This window comes from Akanthomyces muscarius (genome assembly GCF_028009165.1).
Source record: "Akanthomyces muscarius strain Ve6 chromosome Unknown contig_15, whole genome shotgun sequence".
In the NCBI taxonomy this organism is placed as follows: Eukaryota; Fungi; Ascomycota; class Sordariomycetes; order Hypocreales; family Cordycipitaceae; genus Akanthomyces; species Akanthomyces muscarius.
Window position 1 is genome coordinate 753,736 of NW_026611615.1, and position 16,347 is coordinate 770,082.

At 33.1% G+C, this 16,347-nt stretch overlaps 2 protein-coding genes across 2 annotated transcripts; both read right to left on the bottom strand.

Annotated features, from left to right (window-relative positions):
• Positions 1-11,764: 11,764 nt before the first annotated feature.
• LMH87_007984 (uncharacterized protein) lies at positions 11,765-13,749 on the bottom strand (the record flags this gene model as incomplete). The annotated part of the gene is made up of 5 exons (XM_056201808.1): positions 11,765-11,775; positions 11,829-11,878; positions 11,943-12,178; positions 12,277-12,981; positions 13,057-13,749. The coding sequence occupies 5 exons, from the start codon at positions 13,747-13,749 to the stop codon at positions 11,765-11,767; spliced, it is 1,695 nt and encodes a 564-aa protein (XP_056057857.1).
• A 1,087-nt stretch (positions 13,750-14,836) lies between these two features.
• Positions 14,837-16,277, bottom strand: LMH87_007985 (uncharacterized protein; the record flags this gene model as incomplete). The annotated part of the gene is made up of 3 exons (XM_056201819.1): positions 14,837-14,980; positions 15,050-15,418; positions 15,480-16,277. 3 exons carry the CDS (start codon positions 16,275-16,277, stop codon positions 14,837-14,839), a joined length of 1,311 nt encoding a protein of 436 aa, XP_056057858.1.
• Positions 16,278-16,347: the final 70 nt, after the last annotated feature.

Genomic DNA, 16,347 nt, shown 5'->3' on the forward strand with positions numbered 1-16,347 from the left:
AACAATATATAAGAATAATCAAGCGGCAACTACACTTGCTATAGATCCAACACTACTGATTAAATTTCATCCTGCAAAAGCATCAGGATAATCTCCAATTCTTCTAGGCATACCTTGTAAACCTAAGAAATGTTGTGGGAAGAATGTTACATTAACTCCAATAAACAATAATCAGAATTGTATTTGGCAAAATGCAAAATGTAGATTATTCCAGTTAATCTAGGGATTCAATTATATCATCCTGCAACCATAGTGATCTGCTGGTAGCCTCGAATACATCTTGAATGCTGGGTTTGGACTTAATGCTGTGAGATGCATGTGCTGTAGAGTGTACACACGCTCTGCGATTGATAATGTCTCTCTCGGTCCAATCTGACTGCGATATCTTTGGTTCCTTAATTCGCTCACTTTTCTCAATTGAAGTTATGCTCTTCGCGCAGCAGCCTCGCTGCTGCTAATGTAGCGTTTTGGTGCTATGGCGGGATCACTAACGTCGGCCACCCACTTAGGAGCCAACCCACCTGGGAGCCACTCTCACGCGTCGCGTCCAGCCCTATCACCTTCTTATAATAACTGTGATAACTTATATAAATATTATTATTATTTAATTCCTTTTAAATAGGACTATTATAAATACTAAATATACTAAAAAAGACCTTTAAAATATAATTTAAGATATTATTAGTAGTATAAGCTAATATGAAACTAGAAGATATTAGGGAATCTTTAAATAAACACTTAGTAGCTAGTTAAAGGGAAAATAGGTTAAAAAGGATATATTTAAGTAAATATAACGCCTTTTTAATACTTAAAAGAGATATCTTTATAGTTAGATCTTACTTTAAGATAAGGTAGGCCTCTTTCTAACTTATAACTAGGTCTAAGAGATAATAAAAAGAGTAGTATATCTTAATAGTAATACTAAACTACTTAGTAAAAACTAACTATAAAGATTCCTCTATTAAAATCTAGAAATTAAGACTCTAAGAGGTAGGAGACTTAATATATATTACGAACTAGAATGCACGTAAGGCAGACCAGGGAAGCGGCCTAAGGAGCGACTAGGCGGGCGCCTATAAGTCGCCTAATTAGGTTACTAAATCACGTGACTAGATTACCGTAAATCACAGTAAGCTAGTAGTGATCTAAGGTAGTATCTTTATTAGATAGATTACTTAGGATTACTAGTAATCTAAGTGATCTAAGAAATATAATAGAGAGATAGATAGGTACTTAAAGAGGAGGTATTCTAGTAGCTAGGTAGTCTAGATCTTTATTAATTAATCTAAGTAATAGTTTTACTATTAAGAGTTCTACTCTTAATAAACGCTTATAATACTACTTAAATATGCTACCTTATAGTTTTAAGCCTAACTTACTCTCTAAGAAACAGACCTACTATAACTTAGTAAATAAGCTATTATTATATTTTAATTAATCCTATTTAGTAAGTTACCCTTAAAACTTTAAGTAGTTAACCTTTATAATATCTACTATAAGTAGAAGCACTACTAACCCTGCCTAGTATATAGCGTAGATAAGGTAGTAAATTAAAGCCCTTACTGCCTAGATCTAATCTATATAGGCGAATAACTTAGTAACCCTTACACTCCTTAAGTTCCCTAAACCTAAACTATTTAATAGCACTAAAGGAGATATATATATATTCCTAACTTAAGCTAAGGCCTACCTTTAAGTTAACACTACTATCTCTAACCCTACTACTTAGATACTTTATATTAGAAACCTTCTTATTAGTAAGGCGATAGAATAGTAGGAGCTAACTCTTAGGGACTATCTTAATAATAAAACCCTTAAAGATAAAACTACTTAAATCTTTACTTACTATATAAACTTTAAAGAAGCCCTAACTATTATATTTAAAGACCTAGACGAAATCTAAACTGTTATATATAAACTTAAGACCTTAAGATAAACTAGTTCTACTTAACACTTTATATATAAGTTCTAATAAATTACTACTAAACTTAAATAGAATAATAAAAGTTAGATAGAACTCTTCTATAATAGACTTTAAAAAGATATAAAAGATAACCTATATAAAATAGATTAATTAGATTCTTTTAATATATTTATAGAAATAGTAATTAAAATTAATAATTAAAATTATACTAGACGCCTTAAGAAAGGAGGATAGGCGTAAAGAAACGCTAAACTATAAACCTAATAATACTAACTAAACACAAAATAATAATAAGACAGATTTATAGCTTATAGTGTTTACCTAAGCCTAATAAAGTTAGACGCTATAAATAAAGAAAAAAGTAAAACTTATTATAACTATAATAAGACTAGACACTTTACTAATAAGTGTCGTGCCTTAAAGAAATAATAGAAACCTATAGGAGAAGGATAAAAACTCTATATAGCTAACTATAAAGACTTACTTACTTAAAACCTTAGTATAGTAAATAGTAAAGAATATATCTTTAAGCCTAAACGCTATTACTATTTAGTAGATAATACTAACTTAAATAAAGATTAGGAATTTAGAACCTAACTAGTACTTAATAAGGATAATAAACTTACACTTATTACTTTAAATATAAAGGAAGTATTTAACTATATTCTTATAACACCTTTAGAGCTAATTAAATAATATATAATTAAAGGATACTTTTACTATTAAAATAGATAACTTAAACTAGTTCTTATCTAAGGAACTAATATCTTAGACCCTATTATACTTATAGCTATCCTAATAGATACTAAGATAAGAAAATTACTAATTTTAAGAGTTAACCCTAAGACACCTAAGGTAAGTATAATATACTATAACTATATAATAATCTTATAAGCCTTTTACCTATTTAATAACTATAAATACTACCTTTAGAAGAAAATTAAATATTAATAGTTCCTTAATAGTAATATATATAGTAGACCTTTTACTAAAAAAGAACTTTAATACTAGATAATTAAGGAATATAGAGAGTTACTAATCTCTTTTAAAATTAATACCTAAATATACTATATTAAGGATAAAAACGCCTATACTATCTATATTATAACCTTATACTATAAGGATAGAGGAAATAGTATAAGGATAAGAAGTGTATTTAACCTATACTTAATTAATATAAAGGGTAGATAACTTAACTATTACTAAAACTCTAATAAAAGAAAACTAACTATCTTTAAGATATTCTAAAAAATAGACTAATAAGAGGAAGATACTAAATAAGAATTAGGAAATAATAGCTATTATTATAATTAAGACTAATTCCTTAATAGAGATCTAATAGGTCTTTATATATTATAAATATTAGTAATACTATATATGTTATAATTACTATAAAAATTATAAGAAGAAAGATCTAAATAATAATTAATAATAGAGTATAAGGAAACTTTATCTTACTAAATCTTATTAATAAACTATAATTATCTTAGACTATAAAAGATAAGCCTTACTAACTTATAACTATAAAAGGATATATAGTAAAATTTAGCTAAAAAGTAGTTAATATAGAAGTAGTATAACTTTTAATTAATATATAAGATATAAAATACTATATTACCTTAGATATTATAGTAATCTTAAAATATAATATTATATTAGGGATATCTTAGTTATAAGTAAGTAATCCCTAAGTTAACTAGAAAATAGGCTAACTCTAATAGGATTTACTAGGATATAATTATAATAATAAGAGTAGCTTATAAAGAGTACCTTAATTAAATTAAGATAGGCTTTTAGGAATATATATAATTATTAAAGAGTTTAAAGTTAGTATAATAGAGATTCCTAAAAAATACTTAAAGTATAATAAACTATTTAGTAAAGAGCTAGAAATAAGACTATTAGAGTATTTATATTAAGACTATAAGATTAAGCTCTAGCTTAGTACTAAACTAATATTTAATAAAATATATCTTTAGAACTTTATATAAGATAAAGCTCTTAAAGAGTATCTAAATAAGATATTATAAAAGGGATATATATAACTATTAGAGTCCCTAATAGGATACCTAATCTTATAGGTACTAAAGAAAAATAGAAAGCTATAACTATATATTAACTATTAGTAACTTAATAAGATTATAATTAAGAACTAATATCTATTACTACTTATTATAAAGATATAAGATAAACTTAGATAAGCTAAATAGTTTACTACTTTTAACCTAAAAGAAGCTTATAATCTAATTTATATAACTAAGGGTTATAAGTAGAAAACCGCCTTTTAAACTATAAGAGGACACTTTAAGTATCTTATAATACTATTTAGTCTTATTAATATACCTATAATATTTTAAATTATAATTAATAACATTTTATAGAAATAGCTTAATAAATTTGTTATTATCTATCTTAATAATATTCTTATATTCTCTAATATACTTAAAGAATATAAGAAATATATATATAAAGTATTATAGATATTATAAGATAATAAGCTCCTTATTAAGGTAACTAAGAGTAAATTTTATTAATATAAAGTTAAATTCCTAAGATATAAAATTATACTAAGATAAATTAGAATAAGTCTATCTAAGATTAAAGATATTTAGAACTAGCTTATACTAACTAATATTAGAGAAGTAAGGGGATTTTTTAGATTTATAAACTTCTATTAACGCTTTATTTATAGATTTAGAGAAATTATAATTCCTTTTACTAACCTTATAAAGAAGGATAATAAATTCTAATAGATAGATAAAAAAGCTAACACCTTCTAGAAGCTAAAGGAAAAAATCCTAGATAAGCTAGTTCTACTTATAGCTAATCCTAATAAACCCTTTAAAGTTAAAACTAATACCTCTAACTATACGTTTAGTAGATAACTTAGATAATAAGATAATAAAGACTAACTTTACTTAGTTATATTCTTTTTAAAGAAACTTTATAAACTAGAACTAAACTATAATATATATAATAAAAAACTTATAGCTATTATTAAAGCCTTTAAGGAATAGAAGTATTATCTAAAAGGAGTGAACTATAAGGTTAAGGTCTATACTAACTATAAGAACCTAACCTCCTTTATAACTATAAAAGATCTAAATAAATAATAGATTAGATAGTATAAAACTCTTATAAATTATAATTTTAAAATTATATACTATAAAGGATCTAAAAATAGAAGAGTAGATATACTTAGCTAAAAAGAGGATTTAAAGATAGAATAGTAAGTAGATAATATACCCTTACTATATTAAACTAAAAATAGGAACCTTATACTAGGCACTTAAGAAATTAATATAACTTAGTAAGTATAACTAGATAATATCTAACTATAAAGAATTAAGTTAAGAATTTAAAAAGACTATTTAATTAATACTTAGAGATTAACCTTATTTCTTATATAGAAAGAAAATAACTATTTTTATAATAATTAACTATATATCTTAACTATATTATAAAAATAGCTTATAGAAGAAATATATATATACTTACTATATAGATACTAAGGTGTTATAAAAATAATTAGTTAACTATAAAGATTATATAACTTCCCTAAGAGTAGGAAGATTATATAAGAAATTATTAGAAAATATAATATTTATAATAAAGTAAAGTTAGTATAATATATACCTTATAGTAAACTATAACTAATATTACTATCTAAAAGAGTATAGTAAACTATTATTATAGACTTTATTATTAAGCTACTAAAGTCTAAAAAACCTATAATAAAAGTATACTATAATAGTATCTTAGTTATTATTAATAAACTTATAAAGTATACCTACTATATTCTTTATATAGAATCTAATAATACTAAAAACCTAGTATATATATTCTTTAAAATAGTTATTACTTAATATAGATTACTAATAAAACTTATATTAAATTATAATAAATTATTTATATTAAACTTCTAGAAATGCCTTATAGAAATAATAAAGATTAAATAAAGCTTATTTATAATATTCTATTTATAGTTAGATAGTTAGACTAAGATCTTAAACTAAGTACTAAAATAATATCTATAAAGCTATATTAACTACTAATAAGATAATTAGGTAGAATAGCTATTACTTATATAATAGGCTTATAATAGCTTTAAAATTAATAATATAAAAATATTACTATTTAAAGTAAATTATAGATTTAACCCTATTATTAAAATATATATAATATAGAATATAAATATACTAGTAGTTATAATATATATAGTAATAATTATAGATATATAAAAACACTTATAATAAAAATAGATATTTTTATAAAACTATATAAAATACTATATAAATAAAAAGAGATTACTAGTACTAATCTTAAAGGAGGGATATAAAGTCTACCTTATATATAAAAATATTAAAATAAAATAACCTAGTAATAAACTTAATTAGAAGAAAATTAGACTATTCTTTATTAAATAAAAAATATTAAATACTAACTATAAACTATTATTACCTAATAAAATAAGGATCTATCTTATATTCTATATCTTACTACTTAAAAAAGCACTAAATAATATTATAATTACTATAAATATTATTATAGAAAATAATAATATATATAAAATTAAATAAATACTTAAAATATAAGGAAACTATAAAAAACGCGAATATCTTATTAAATAAAAAGGATACCTAAACTCTAAGAACACCTAAGAACCTATTAAGAACCTTATAGGTTATTTAGACCTACTTTAATAGTTTAATAAGTAATATTCTACTTATTAAGTTCCTTTTTAGGTATCTATAATAAATCTAAGAAAATAATATTCTAGTCTACTATATCTATATAGCTAAAAGACTACACCTTTATTATAGCCTCTAACTTAGCTTATTTAGACTTATTAAGTTTATCTAGTAACTAAAGACTATACTTAACTATAATAGAACTATAAGTTATAAGAGACTTATATTATTTTTATAGATACTCTAGTTTAGCTAGCATTTTAGAAGATTCTCACTAAAGACATTAAAGAAGAGTAGTAGCCTCCTCCTTTTTATAATATAAATGTTAGGATTCTAAAATAATCTAATTAAAAGAAGATACTAGTACCCTTAAGCTATTATAAGAACGACCTTAATAGATATATTCTTTATAATAAGAAATACCTTCTATTATTTTATAAGAAAGCTTCTTAGAATAGTAAAAAGAATAAGGTATAATAATAACTCTAAATTCTTTAATAGTAGTAGTTAGTTTTAAACACTATTTAGTTTTAGTAAAATAAGGCTTAGTAATATAGTTAGATATAATAAAGTATAATAATATAGGAGGAAGAAAGGACCTATAAATATAAAAGATAAGATAGGCTAGTTATAGTGGCCTTAAGGATAAGACTAATAGGGGAGGAGTATTATATTATAAACTAGAATATATATAAGGCAGACTAAGGAAGCGGCCTAAGGAGCAACTAGGTAGGCGCCTATAGGTTACCTAATTAGGATACTAAGTTATATAACTAGATTACTATAAATTATAGTAAGCTAGTAGTAATCTAAGGTAGTATCTTTATTAAATAGATTACTTAGGATTACTAGTAATCTAAGTAATCTAAGTAATCTAAGAAATATAATAAAGAGATAGATAGGTACTTAAGGAGGAGATATTCTAGTAACTAGATAGTCTAAATCTCTATTAATTAATTTAAGTAATAGTTTCACTATTAAGAGTTCTACTCTTAATAAACGCCTATAATACTACTTAAACGTACTACCTTATAGCTTTAAGCCTAACTTACTCTCTAAGAAATAGACCTACTATAACTTAGTAAATAAGCTATTATTATAATATAGAGAGAATTAATAGTATATTAATTAATATTATTAAGGAATTCTTTTATTATATTAACCTTCTAGTCTTATATAATATCTTTTTTTAATATTAATATAATATAAATAAGATAAGCCTAGTAATAAATTAGTAAAAAAATAGCTTAATATTTAGGTTATTAAAGAAGTAAATAGTAATAAAGAAGTAATTTAAGCTTTATTATTAGAGTATAATTATTAAGTATACTATAATTCTAGGAATATAAATACTAAGTAAAGCTATATACTAACTTATAGAAATATTCTATATACTCTAATATTAAGGTATTACTCCTATAAGGGTTATATATTAAATATTAGTATAATAAAAGACGTTTTTAAGTAATTAATCGCGATCTTTAAGAATTAAGTTAATTTAGGTTAAGTTACTTTATATAGGTTAAATTTATGTCTTATACGTTATAGTAGGGGCTTTAATAATAAGTTATTATTATAGGTTAAAAGAGAATACCTAGAAGGGCAATTCCTGTCTATAAATATAGGGCTTTATAATTAATTAATTATAGTATTTTAAAAATATATTATATTAAGGGAAAAAAGGTTAAAATTCTACTACCTACTATAAGGTATTAGGCTTTTATAGTTATAATATAAAGGTAGTATAGTGTGTATATATTAAGCGTATTATTTAGTATTATAATATCTTAGCTACTAAAAGGAAGCTTAATTTACTAGTTATCTTCTAAAAAGATACTATTTAATAGTAATACTTTTTAGATAAGTTAAAGCTATTTACTTACTAGTTCTTTAAGGCTATAAAGAAAGGCTAGATAAATAATAATATTACTATCTATTAGTTTAAAATAGTCTTTATCTTAAAGATAAAGCTATAAAGACTATACTATAAGTTATTAGTTATTAATAGCTATAAAAGTTATTATATAACTAAATTTCTATAAGAATATTATTAAAATAATATTTTTATTTTATTCCTACTAATATATAGTAATTATATACTTTAACCTCTTAATATAGCTATTTTTAGGCTTATAAAGAGATATTATATAGCTTATCTTAATAGGTATCTAACTATTACTAACTTATTACTATTTAGTAAAAAGATCTTCTTAAAGTGTTATTTAGAGGTATAAAAGCTTAGAATAATTAAAGTAAATATTATTACTAGCTAGTAGGTAGTAAAACTTTAGCCTATTAATATAGTAAGGCTATTACTTAGTCCTTTACTTCTTCTAGAGGCACTATAACACCTAGTTACTTTAAAGAAGCCTCTAATACCTTTAATAAGCTATTATACTTATATTATAACACTATCTAATAGTTAGGGTGTTAAGTAACTCTTTTCTAGCCTTAAGTGTACCTAAAAAATATTACCTATATACTATTTTATTAAGTAGAAGATATAGAAGGGAATTAATATATATAATAGTATTAATATTACTTCTAAAAGGTAAATTAATTATCTTTAATAATAGATAGATAACTTAAAGTCTTATAGGAAAAAGAGAGTTTAACTAAATCCTAATAAATCCTTTATTATAGTTATAAAGGTAGATTTAGTATATTATTAGCTTAATATATAATTATTAGGTATAAAAGAGGTAGGAATAATTAATTTATTAGATATAAAGATCTCTAATAGTAAGGCTATTACCTTATAATTATTTAATATTTAATTAATATTATTTATAGTTATAATAAGGCATTTTATTAGTAGGTATAAAATTAATAATGGTGGCTCCTAGGTGGGTTGGCTCCTAAGTGGGTGGCCGACGTTAGTACTCGTGCTTAACCTGTCCCTGTGATCTGGGTCGAGTTGGACTCGTCGCAGCGATATCTATGGCCTGCGATACGCTTTCCGAATCCGAAAGCATCATACAGTGGGTCCAGGTAATTCCGCTCGCAAAACACCAAAATTATATACTAGTACTAAAACGCGTCCTATAGAAAATTAACACTCAACTTTGTAACTATAATTATCCCCCGCCACGATGCCTAGATACACTTAAAATCCTAATTATAGTCCTTATAAGAGGGGAAAGGTATGGCGCCTCTGGTCTATTAGTTATTCTTACGAAAACGTGGCGCGTATAGAGCGTGTACTAAAAGGGAGCGTCTCTAGTATCACGACACGCTATAAACGCTAAATTAAGGGTCAGGATAGACCCCGCCCTAGGCAGCTAAAGAAGATATCTAAACGCGATAAAGGATGTATTATACGAATTATTAATAAAGAGCCTTTTATCTAAAACAGAATTCTTATTGAATAGGTAAATATTTGTTATTCTATAACGACTCTAATCGGCTACTTAAAAAGCTAGGGTATCCTCTATAAGCGCGTAATTTAACGGCCTAGATTAATAACTAGACATATAGTAATTTGTTAGAGATTTATATAAGAGTATCTCAGGAAGCTAATCTCTTTCTAAGTACGCTACTCTTTTTCTAATAAGGTCTTTATAGTGTGTAGTGATAATATAAAGATAAAGTGGTGTTTTACTTAAAAGGTGCGTTTTAGTAACCCTCTAGAGAATTAGCTATAACTTAATAACTAATAGGGCATAGGATAAGAGATTTAATAAGGATAGAGTCCAGCTAAAGGCGCCCTAGGGCCGTGATTCTTTAATATTTTAGGGCGTAGTTAGCGCGTATAGGAGATCGTCTTTAATCGTAATATAAAGCGATCCTCTCTCCTGTTAAGGTAGTGTCTCTTTATAATTAGTACTTAACGTCCTATAGTCAGAATTGCCTATAATTCTAGAACTAGAAAATATATTCATATAGGATAACACTCCTATATATATAGCTTATAGAGTCTAAAATTAGTTACGTGAGTTCGCTCTAGGTACTAGTATTAATATTATAGACTAGCCGCCTTATTCGCCTAATTTTAACCCTATTAAGAACGTCTAGGCATTATTTAAAGAAAAAATTATTAACTGCTATCTTAAGCTTAATAATATACTAAACACGCTTAAATTATTTAATTTATTAGAAAGGGCTACTGTGGAGTGCTAGGAGGATTTTAGTGATAACCTTCTTTACTAGCTTATCTCGACAATACTACACCGTATTTAGGCTCTCTATAGTAATAGAGGATAGTATATAAAGTATTAATTATATTAATCGACGCAGAATTTAATACTTTCTTTATTCCTAATATAATTTGTTTTTTATTACACTATTAGTGGCGCTATAGGCGTTTAAAATATCTGGTGGAAGGTACCGGTACCCCTCTCGAAATTATCGCGAGCGGAATTACCTGGGACCCACTGTAGATAGACCGCATTTATGACTAAAGATGTTAAGCGTGGTTGTAGTCCCCCCCAATAAAACTAATTATACACAGGGAGTACTAATTTCGTGTCAAAAGTTGGTCGTTTGCCCCCCTAGCCTTCCGCGATGAGGACCCAGCGGCCCAGTATACTGCGGTCTCACTTTCCGTCTTGCATGCCGTAGAGTTAACGTTACTGAAGAGAGTCACGATTTACGCACGAATCCCTCTGCGATTGGAATGGATAGAATATTTCTCGTCGTAGCGGAGGCTTTTGTCCGTTCTTTGGAAAAAGAAAACACAAAGCTGATTAATGCCAATTCTCAAAGTTGGTCCTAGCTACGCAACGTGCCGCCGTGAGTGTGTTGTGTAAGTTAGGGCTTGTTTCTGTAACTAAGTGGCGACGCTGTAGTGTGCCGTGGTGTGAGTGAGCGCTATGAATCAGCCGTCGCACACCGCTACCTGGCGAAACCGGCGCTGAAAGCTACTGATCACCTATTACAGTACTTTCTAAGGTGGCTTTCAGTTCGCCTCTTATTGCAATCTAATGGAGAAGAGAATTGGTCACAATAATGCGATAGACAAATGAATGATTGCGAGGAGAGTTCTCAAACGTAGAAGGGTTAATGAAAACCATGCAGCGATGTAGCTGTAAGTGACCCCGTTGGGGGCGCCATACTAATTGGGCGAGAGCCCTGTTTGACTTGCCCTTGTCCATGCCGAAGTAGTCTCTGTGGGCGACGTCGCAAGCTTCGCATGTAATTGAACTTTGCTTTATTCTGACACTGGATAGCGGTTGGCGATGTGCTGTTTGTATGCCGCCAACTGGAATGCATACCTAGCTGAAGCCATGACGTGCAGGCAAGAGACAGAGAGATACATGAGACCCTTAGGCCCTCAGGGCTGGACACTACAGGCGGCACCATGCTGGATCTAAGCCACTTCAACATACTGCACGTTCATGTGCCTGGGAATGATGAAAGCTTTCAGTAGACGGCTGCTGATGTCCATCATGGGGGCCACATTCTCTTCCATGACTCTGCTTGATTCCTCCTCTAGAGGCACGTGCTCTCTACCAAGCGGGATAATTGTGACAGGTTTGTCAACCGCTTTACCAGAGTGGAACTGTGCTTGTTTACCCAAAATTGCAGCCGTTGTATTCAATGCGGAGTCCACTGCGCCAGCGATCTAGTCACGTACAACATGTCAGATGAAGAGCCGAAAAAAACAGATCGAAATAAAAGAGACCGGAGGTTTTGGTGTGAAATTTGGTAATAGGAACTTACCCATGTATGGTGCTTTGACAAATGCTCGCCCGCGAAGTAGACGTTTCTCTCCGGCTGTTTTGCGACGTGGTGGTAACGCGAGAATTGCCCTGGGAGGAACATGGCGTCACCGCCACAAAATTCGTTCATCCACAGGACATCGTATGCTTCAATGTATTGGTCATATACATTGATATCAGGCTCATCCGCGTAAAACTTGTTGAGATCATGTAGGCAGATCTTGATGCGTTCCTCTGGTGAAAGGCCTGCCCACTTCATAGCGTCAGTCATCCAGCTGTAGAGGAGCAAGACACCAGACCCATCTCCGCCTATGTCATTCGACGGGTAGACAATCCAGCGAAAGCGGAGATCGGTAGTACTTTGACCGCCGAGGGCGGGTGTGGAAGACTTTTCCCAGAATCTTGTACGAAAATGGAGGCCAATCTTATAAAGTGGCTCAAAGTGCGTGCCACGGATTGACTGCTCTTTCATGAATGACCATTTGGGCCGGTCGACGATGGTGTGGAGCGCCGACGGGGGCATCGCCAGGACCACCGCATCAAAGGTGGCGATCTGATCTGGGTCGCCCTCAATGCCAAGCTCCACTCGGCCATCGTCCACATACGAGATCCGCTCAACCCGCGAGCCAAGGTGGATATTGTCGGAGCCAAGTATGGTCGCAGCGCATTCGGTAATGCGGGACATGCCACCCTTGACAGTCGCCCACTATACAGAAACACAGGAAAATGACATTAGTGACCAGGTTAACAGTCAATTTTTTTTTAACGTGGCAAGGCTTACCTCCTGTGTATCGAAATCCAGGTTCTGCATGATGATTTCGGTGAATGATAGATCGTACTGGTTGGTCTGCGAACAAAGTAGCTCAACAAAGTCAACCACCTCATGCGGCCAGCGGGCTACGAGCCGCAGATACGCGCGAAAGGAGTACTCGTCGTACTTTAGCAGCTCTTCGAAACCAGAGTCAAAATTGGTACGCAGCTTAGTGAGCCACGGCAAGACGACGCTGCCCAGGAGCTCCTGCGCCGAGTTGCCGTGAAATTGCTCCGGTAGTCCTGCTTTGGCGGCCCATCGAGTATCCTGTAGCCTGCCTTTCTTGTTCTGGAAAAATGAAAGATTATTCTCATGATCGAGAATGTAGGGGATCAGCTCGACTTTTTTCTCAGCTGGGCCATAGGTGTTGAGATAGCGGACCAAGTCAAAGACTTGAGAATGCAGCGATGAACGCGGGATGCGCATCGCTCCGGCCTCAAAGTAGGCACCGCTGGAAGTGTCCAACTCAGATCTACCGTGTGCAGATACGTCCTCTTCAGATACACCGCTTTCGAATCTCCTCTGTAATGGAAACCGATATGTGTAGATGCGGCCACCTACACGGTCCGAGGCTTCAAAGATGGTCACTTTATGACCCTCGCGTTGTAAAAGCAAACCGGTGTACAGCCCGGAAATACCTGCGCCAACGATTCCGATGTTCATCTTGAAGTCCAAACTGCTTGAGTCAAAGATGTAATTGAGAATGCAATTGAGAATCCAATTGAGAATGTAAAAAGTAGTCAATGAGCATTCAGCCACGTGCGAACAGCCGAAAGAAGATGCTGTGGAGTTGTGAAAAGTCGAAGAAGCAGCTCAAATAAGGGCTTTGAGACATTCCTCAGTAGTTTTTAGTACGCATCTCGGGACACGGCGAGCTTACGACCCGAGTTGGAAATGAATAACGCCGAAGGATGCCATCATGATCATCAATCGTGTCAGAACCAGTAATCTGATCTACACGGCAAGCATTTTGCCGAGATGTAAGATCAACGCTGCATTTCGTCGCGGTTCTGTAACTTTCCTCGTCTAAATCCATTGCATGCTTGGTGTGGTGTCCATACGAACTTCTCGCAACCCCTACTAGTCAGCGCTTCTTCAATGCTTGCCTGGCGGAAACCACTTGTCACATAATTAGGGGGATTCAGGTTTTGGATGCATGATGACCGCGTTAGTGTTGAGGCAGGGTCCGTTCGGACATCGGCAGTCGCTCAGTCCTCTCGTCTCATTACCGCTAGTGAGGATGCTGCCGATTTGCGACCCCCGATATTCTGGTGATAATCGCACCCCGCGCCTTTCGCTATTTACACACTTCTGAGGAATAGCGCGAGGCTATCGTAGTGTCTGACTTGATGAATGATTGTACCCACCAAGATGCGTCGTGGGGTAGCCCGAAAGCCTTGCCATGGAAAAAATGCGACGACTACTGACATCACGCCATAGCTGCAGCCGCTTGAGTATGAGGGACGGCACTCTGAACATGTGGCGCTGCTATGCTCCCTAGTTCTCGGGTGCACGCGAACCCTTAACAAGGCTTCAAGGGATGCCATGAGCGAACCGTGGGGCTGGCTGCAAATGAGTCGGCACCAAACTTAAGCTCATCCATGGCGTGCGAGACGAAGCTTAGGAGTGATGCAGAATAACAACTTGTTTAAGCAGTCTCTCTGAGCTGACGGATTATCCTATTGCATTGCAGAGCTTAGGTATACTGCGTTTAGATGAAGTGCCTCATAACTAGCAAACCTGTAACACTTCATATCTTCACGCGAAGAACTGGCCCCGTCTTAGAGAGACGCGAAGCAGTAAAAAAGGCTGCCGCAACAAAAATCATCAAGCCCCCCCATATCTGAGCATTTGTATATTTACCACCGGAGCGATCAATAATGGCACCCGCCGTCTTCGTCCACAAAAAGTCCCTGATTAGTCGGGAACCCATTAAATGGAGCTGTTTGGTGGAAGAACTTACAGGTGGCCCAGCTAGTGTAGCAAATGCCACGATGGTATGGACAGTTCCTGACCGGCTACCCATCTTTGTTGCATCCTGAGTGAGGCTTGCGAGAGCGCCAAGAAACATGCCCTGGCATAATCCATTGGCGAGGCCAAAAAATACTGTGAAAATATACATCCCCACCCGATCGTGAACGGCGATCCAAGTCAGCATGAGGCTGGCAAAAACCACCGTCACGACAATGTACGTGTTCATGGCGCCAACATGCTGATTGGCAACGAAGCCAATCAGCGGGCGAGCAGGAACGCTCATGCCATTAGAAATGAGGAGAAGCTGAATCGAATCCTCTGTGGAAAAACCAAGAATATTTCGAGCAAAGCTGTTGATCTTCAGTGCGCACCGTATGTTAGCAAAGTCGTACCAAAAAAGAGGGACGGATCAAACATACGTAGAAAGAAGCAAAGAAAAGGGCCCAATAAAGCATAAATGCTCCAATCGCGAAGAAGAGGTACGGTTTCTCGGTAAAAGCAGACCATTCAACAAGAGGGCCAGATCTGCGAGGTTTCAGGCGAGGTCGAAGCAACAACAGGGCTGTTCCAGTGGCAACCAGCGCGACGAAAGCAGAAACGCGAACCGCCCACGGAAAACCAACTTTGGGAATCAAGTACTGAATGATGGCGGGGAATACGACACCACCAATACCAGTCCCCGTGGCCGCACAAGTAACGGCCATTGTGCGCCGCTTGTCGAAGTAGGAAGTTGCCACAGCCAGAGGCGGCATGAACATCGTACCAAGGCCAAAGCCGACACACAAGCCCTGGGACAAAAGAAAGTGCCAGTACTGGCTGCCAAGACTCGTCATGAAGGTTCCCAGCACCACGAGGAACGCTCCAGCGGCAACAGTGGAGTGGATGTAGCCAGCGTCTGCAAGCCGACCAGACACAGTGCACATGCCGTAGGTGAGGAGGAACTGGATGGAGCCAATCCACGAGACTTGCGATTGCGAGATCTTCAGAGTGTCCTTGTAGTAAAGCTGGTATACGCCAAATGCCGAGGGAGAGCCCCATGAGACCATACTAATCAACAGCATCGCGAGCACCTGTAGCCAGGCAGTCAAGCCGCCGTCAGGTGGGACGAAAACATGGTCATCGCTAGACGTGTCTTTTTCTTCTGAGCTGGCGTCGGGCAGCAGGGTCGGGACATGCTCCTCCTGGCTATTGCCTTTTTCTTGCCTTTTTTCGTCCATGCTGTTGCGGTGTTTGTGGCAACTTGGGCGCGCTGCAGCAAGTGGTAATTGATGTGGTGGCGGACAACAA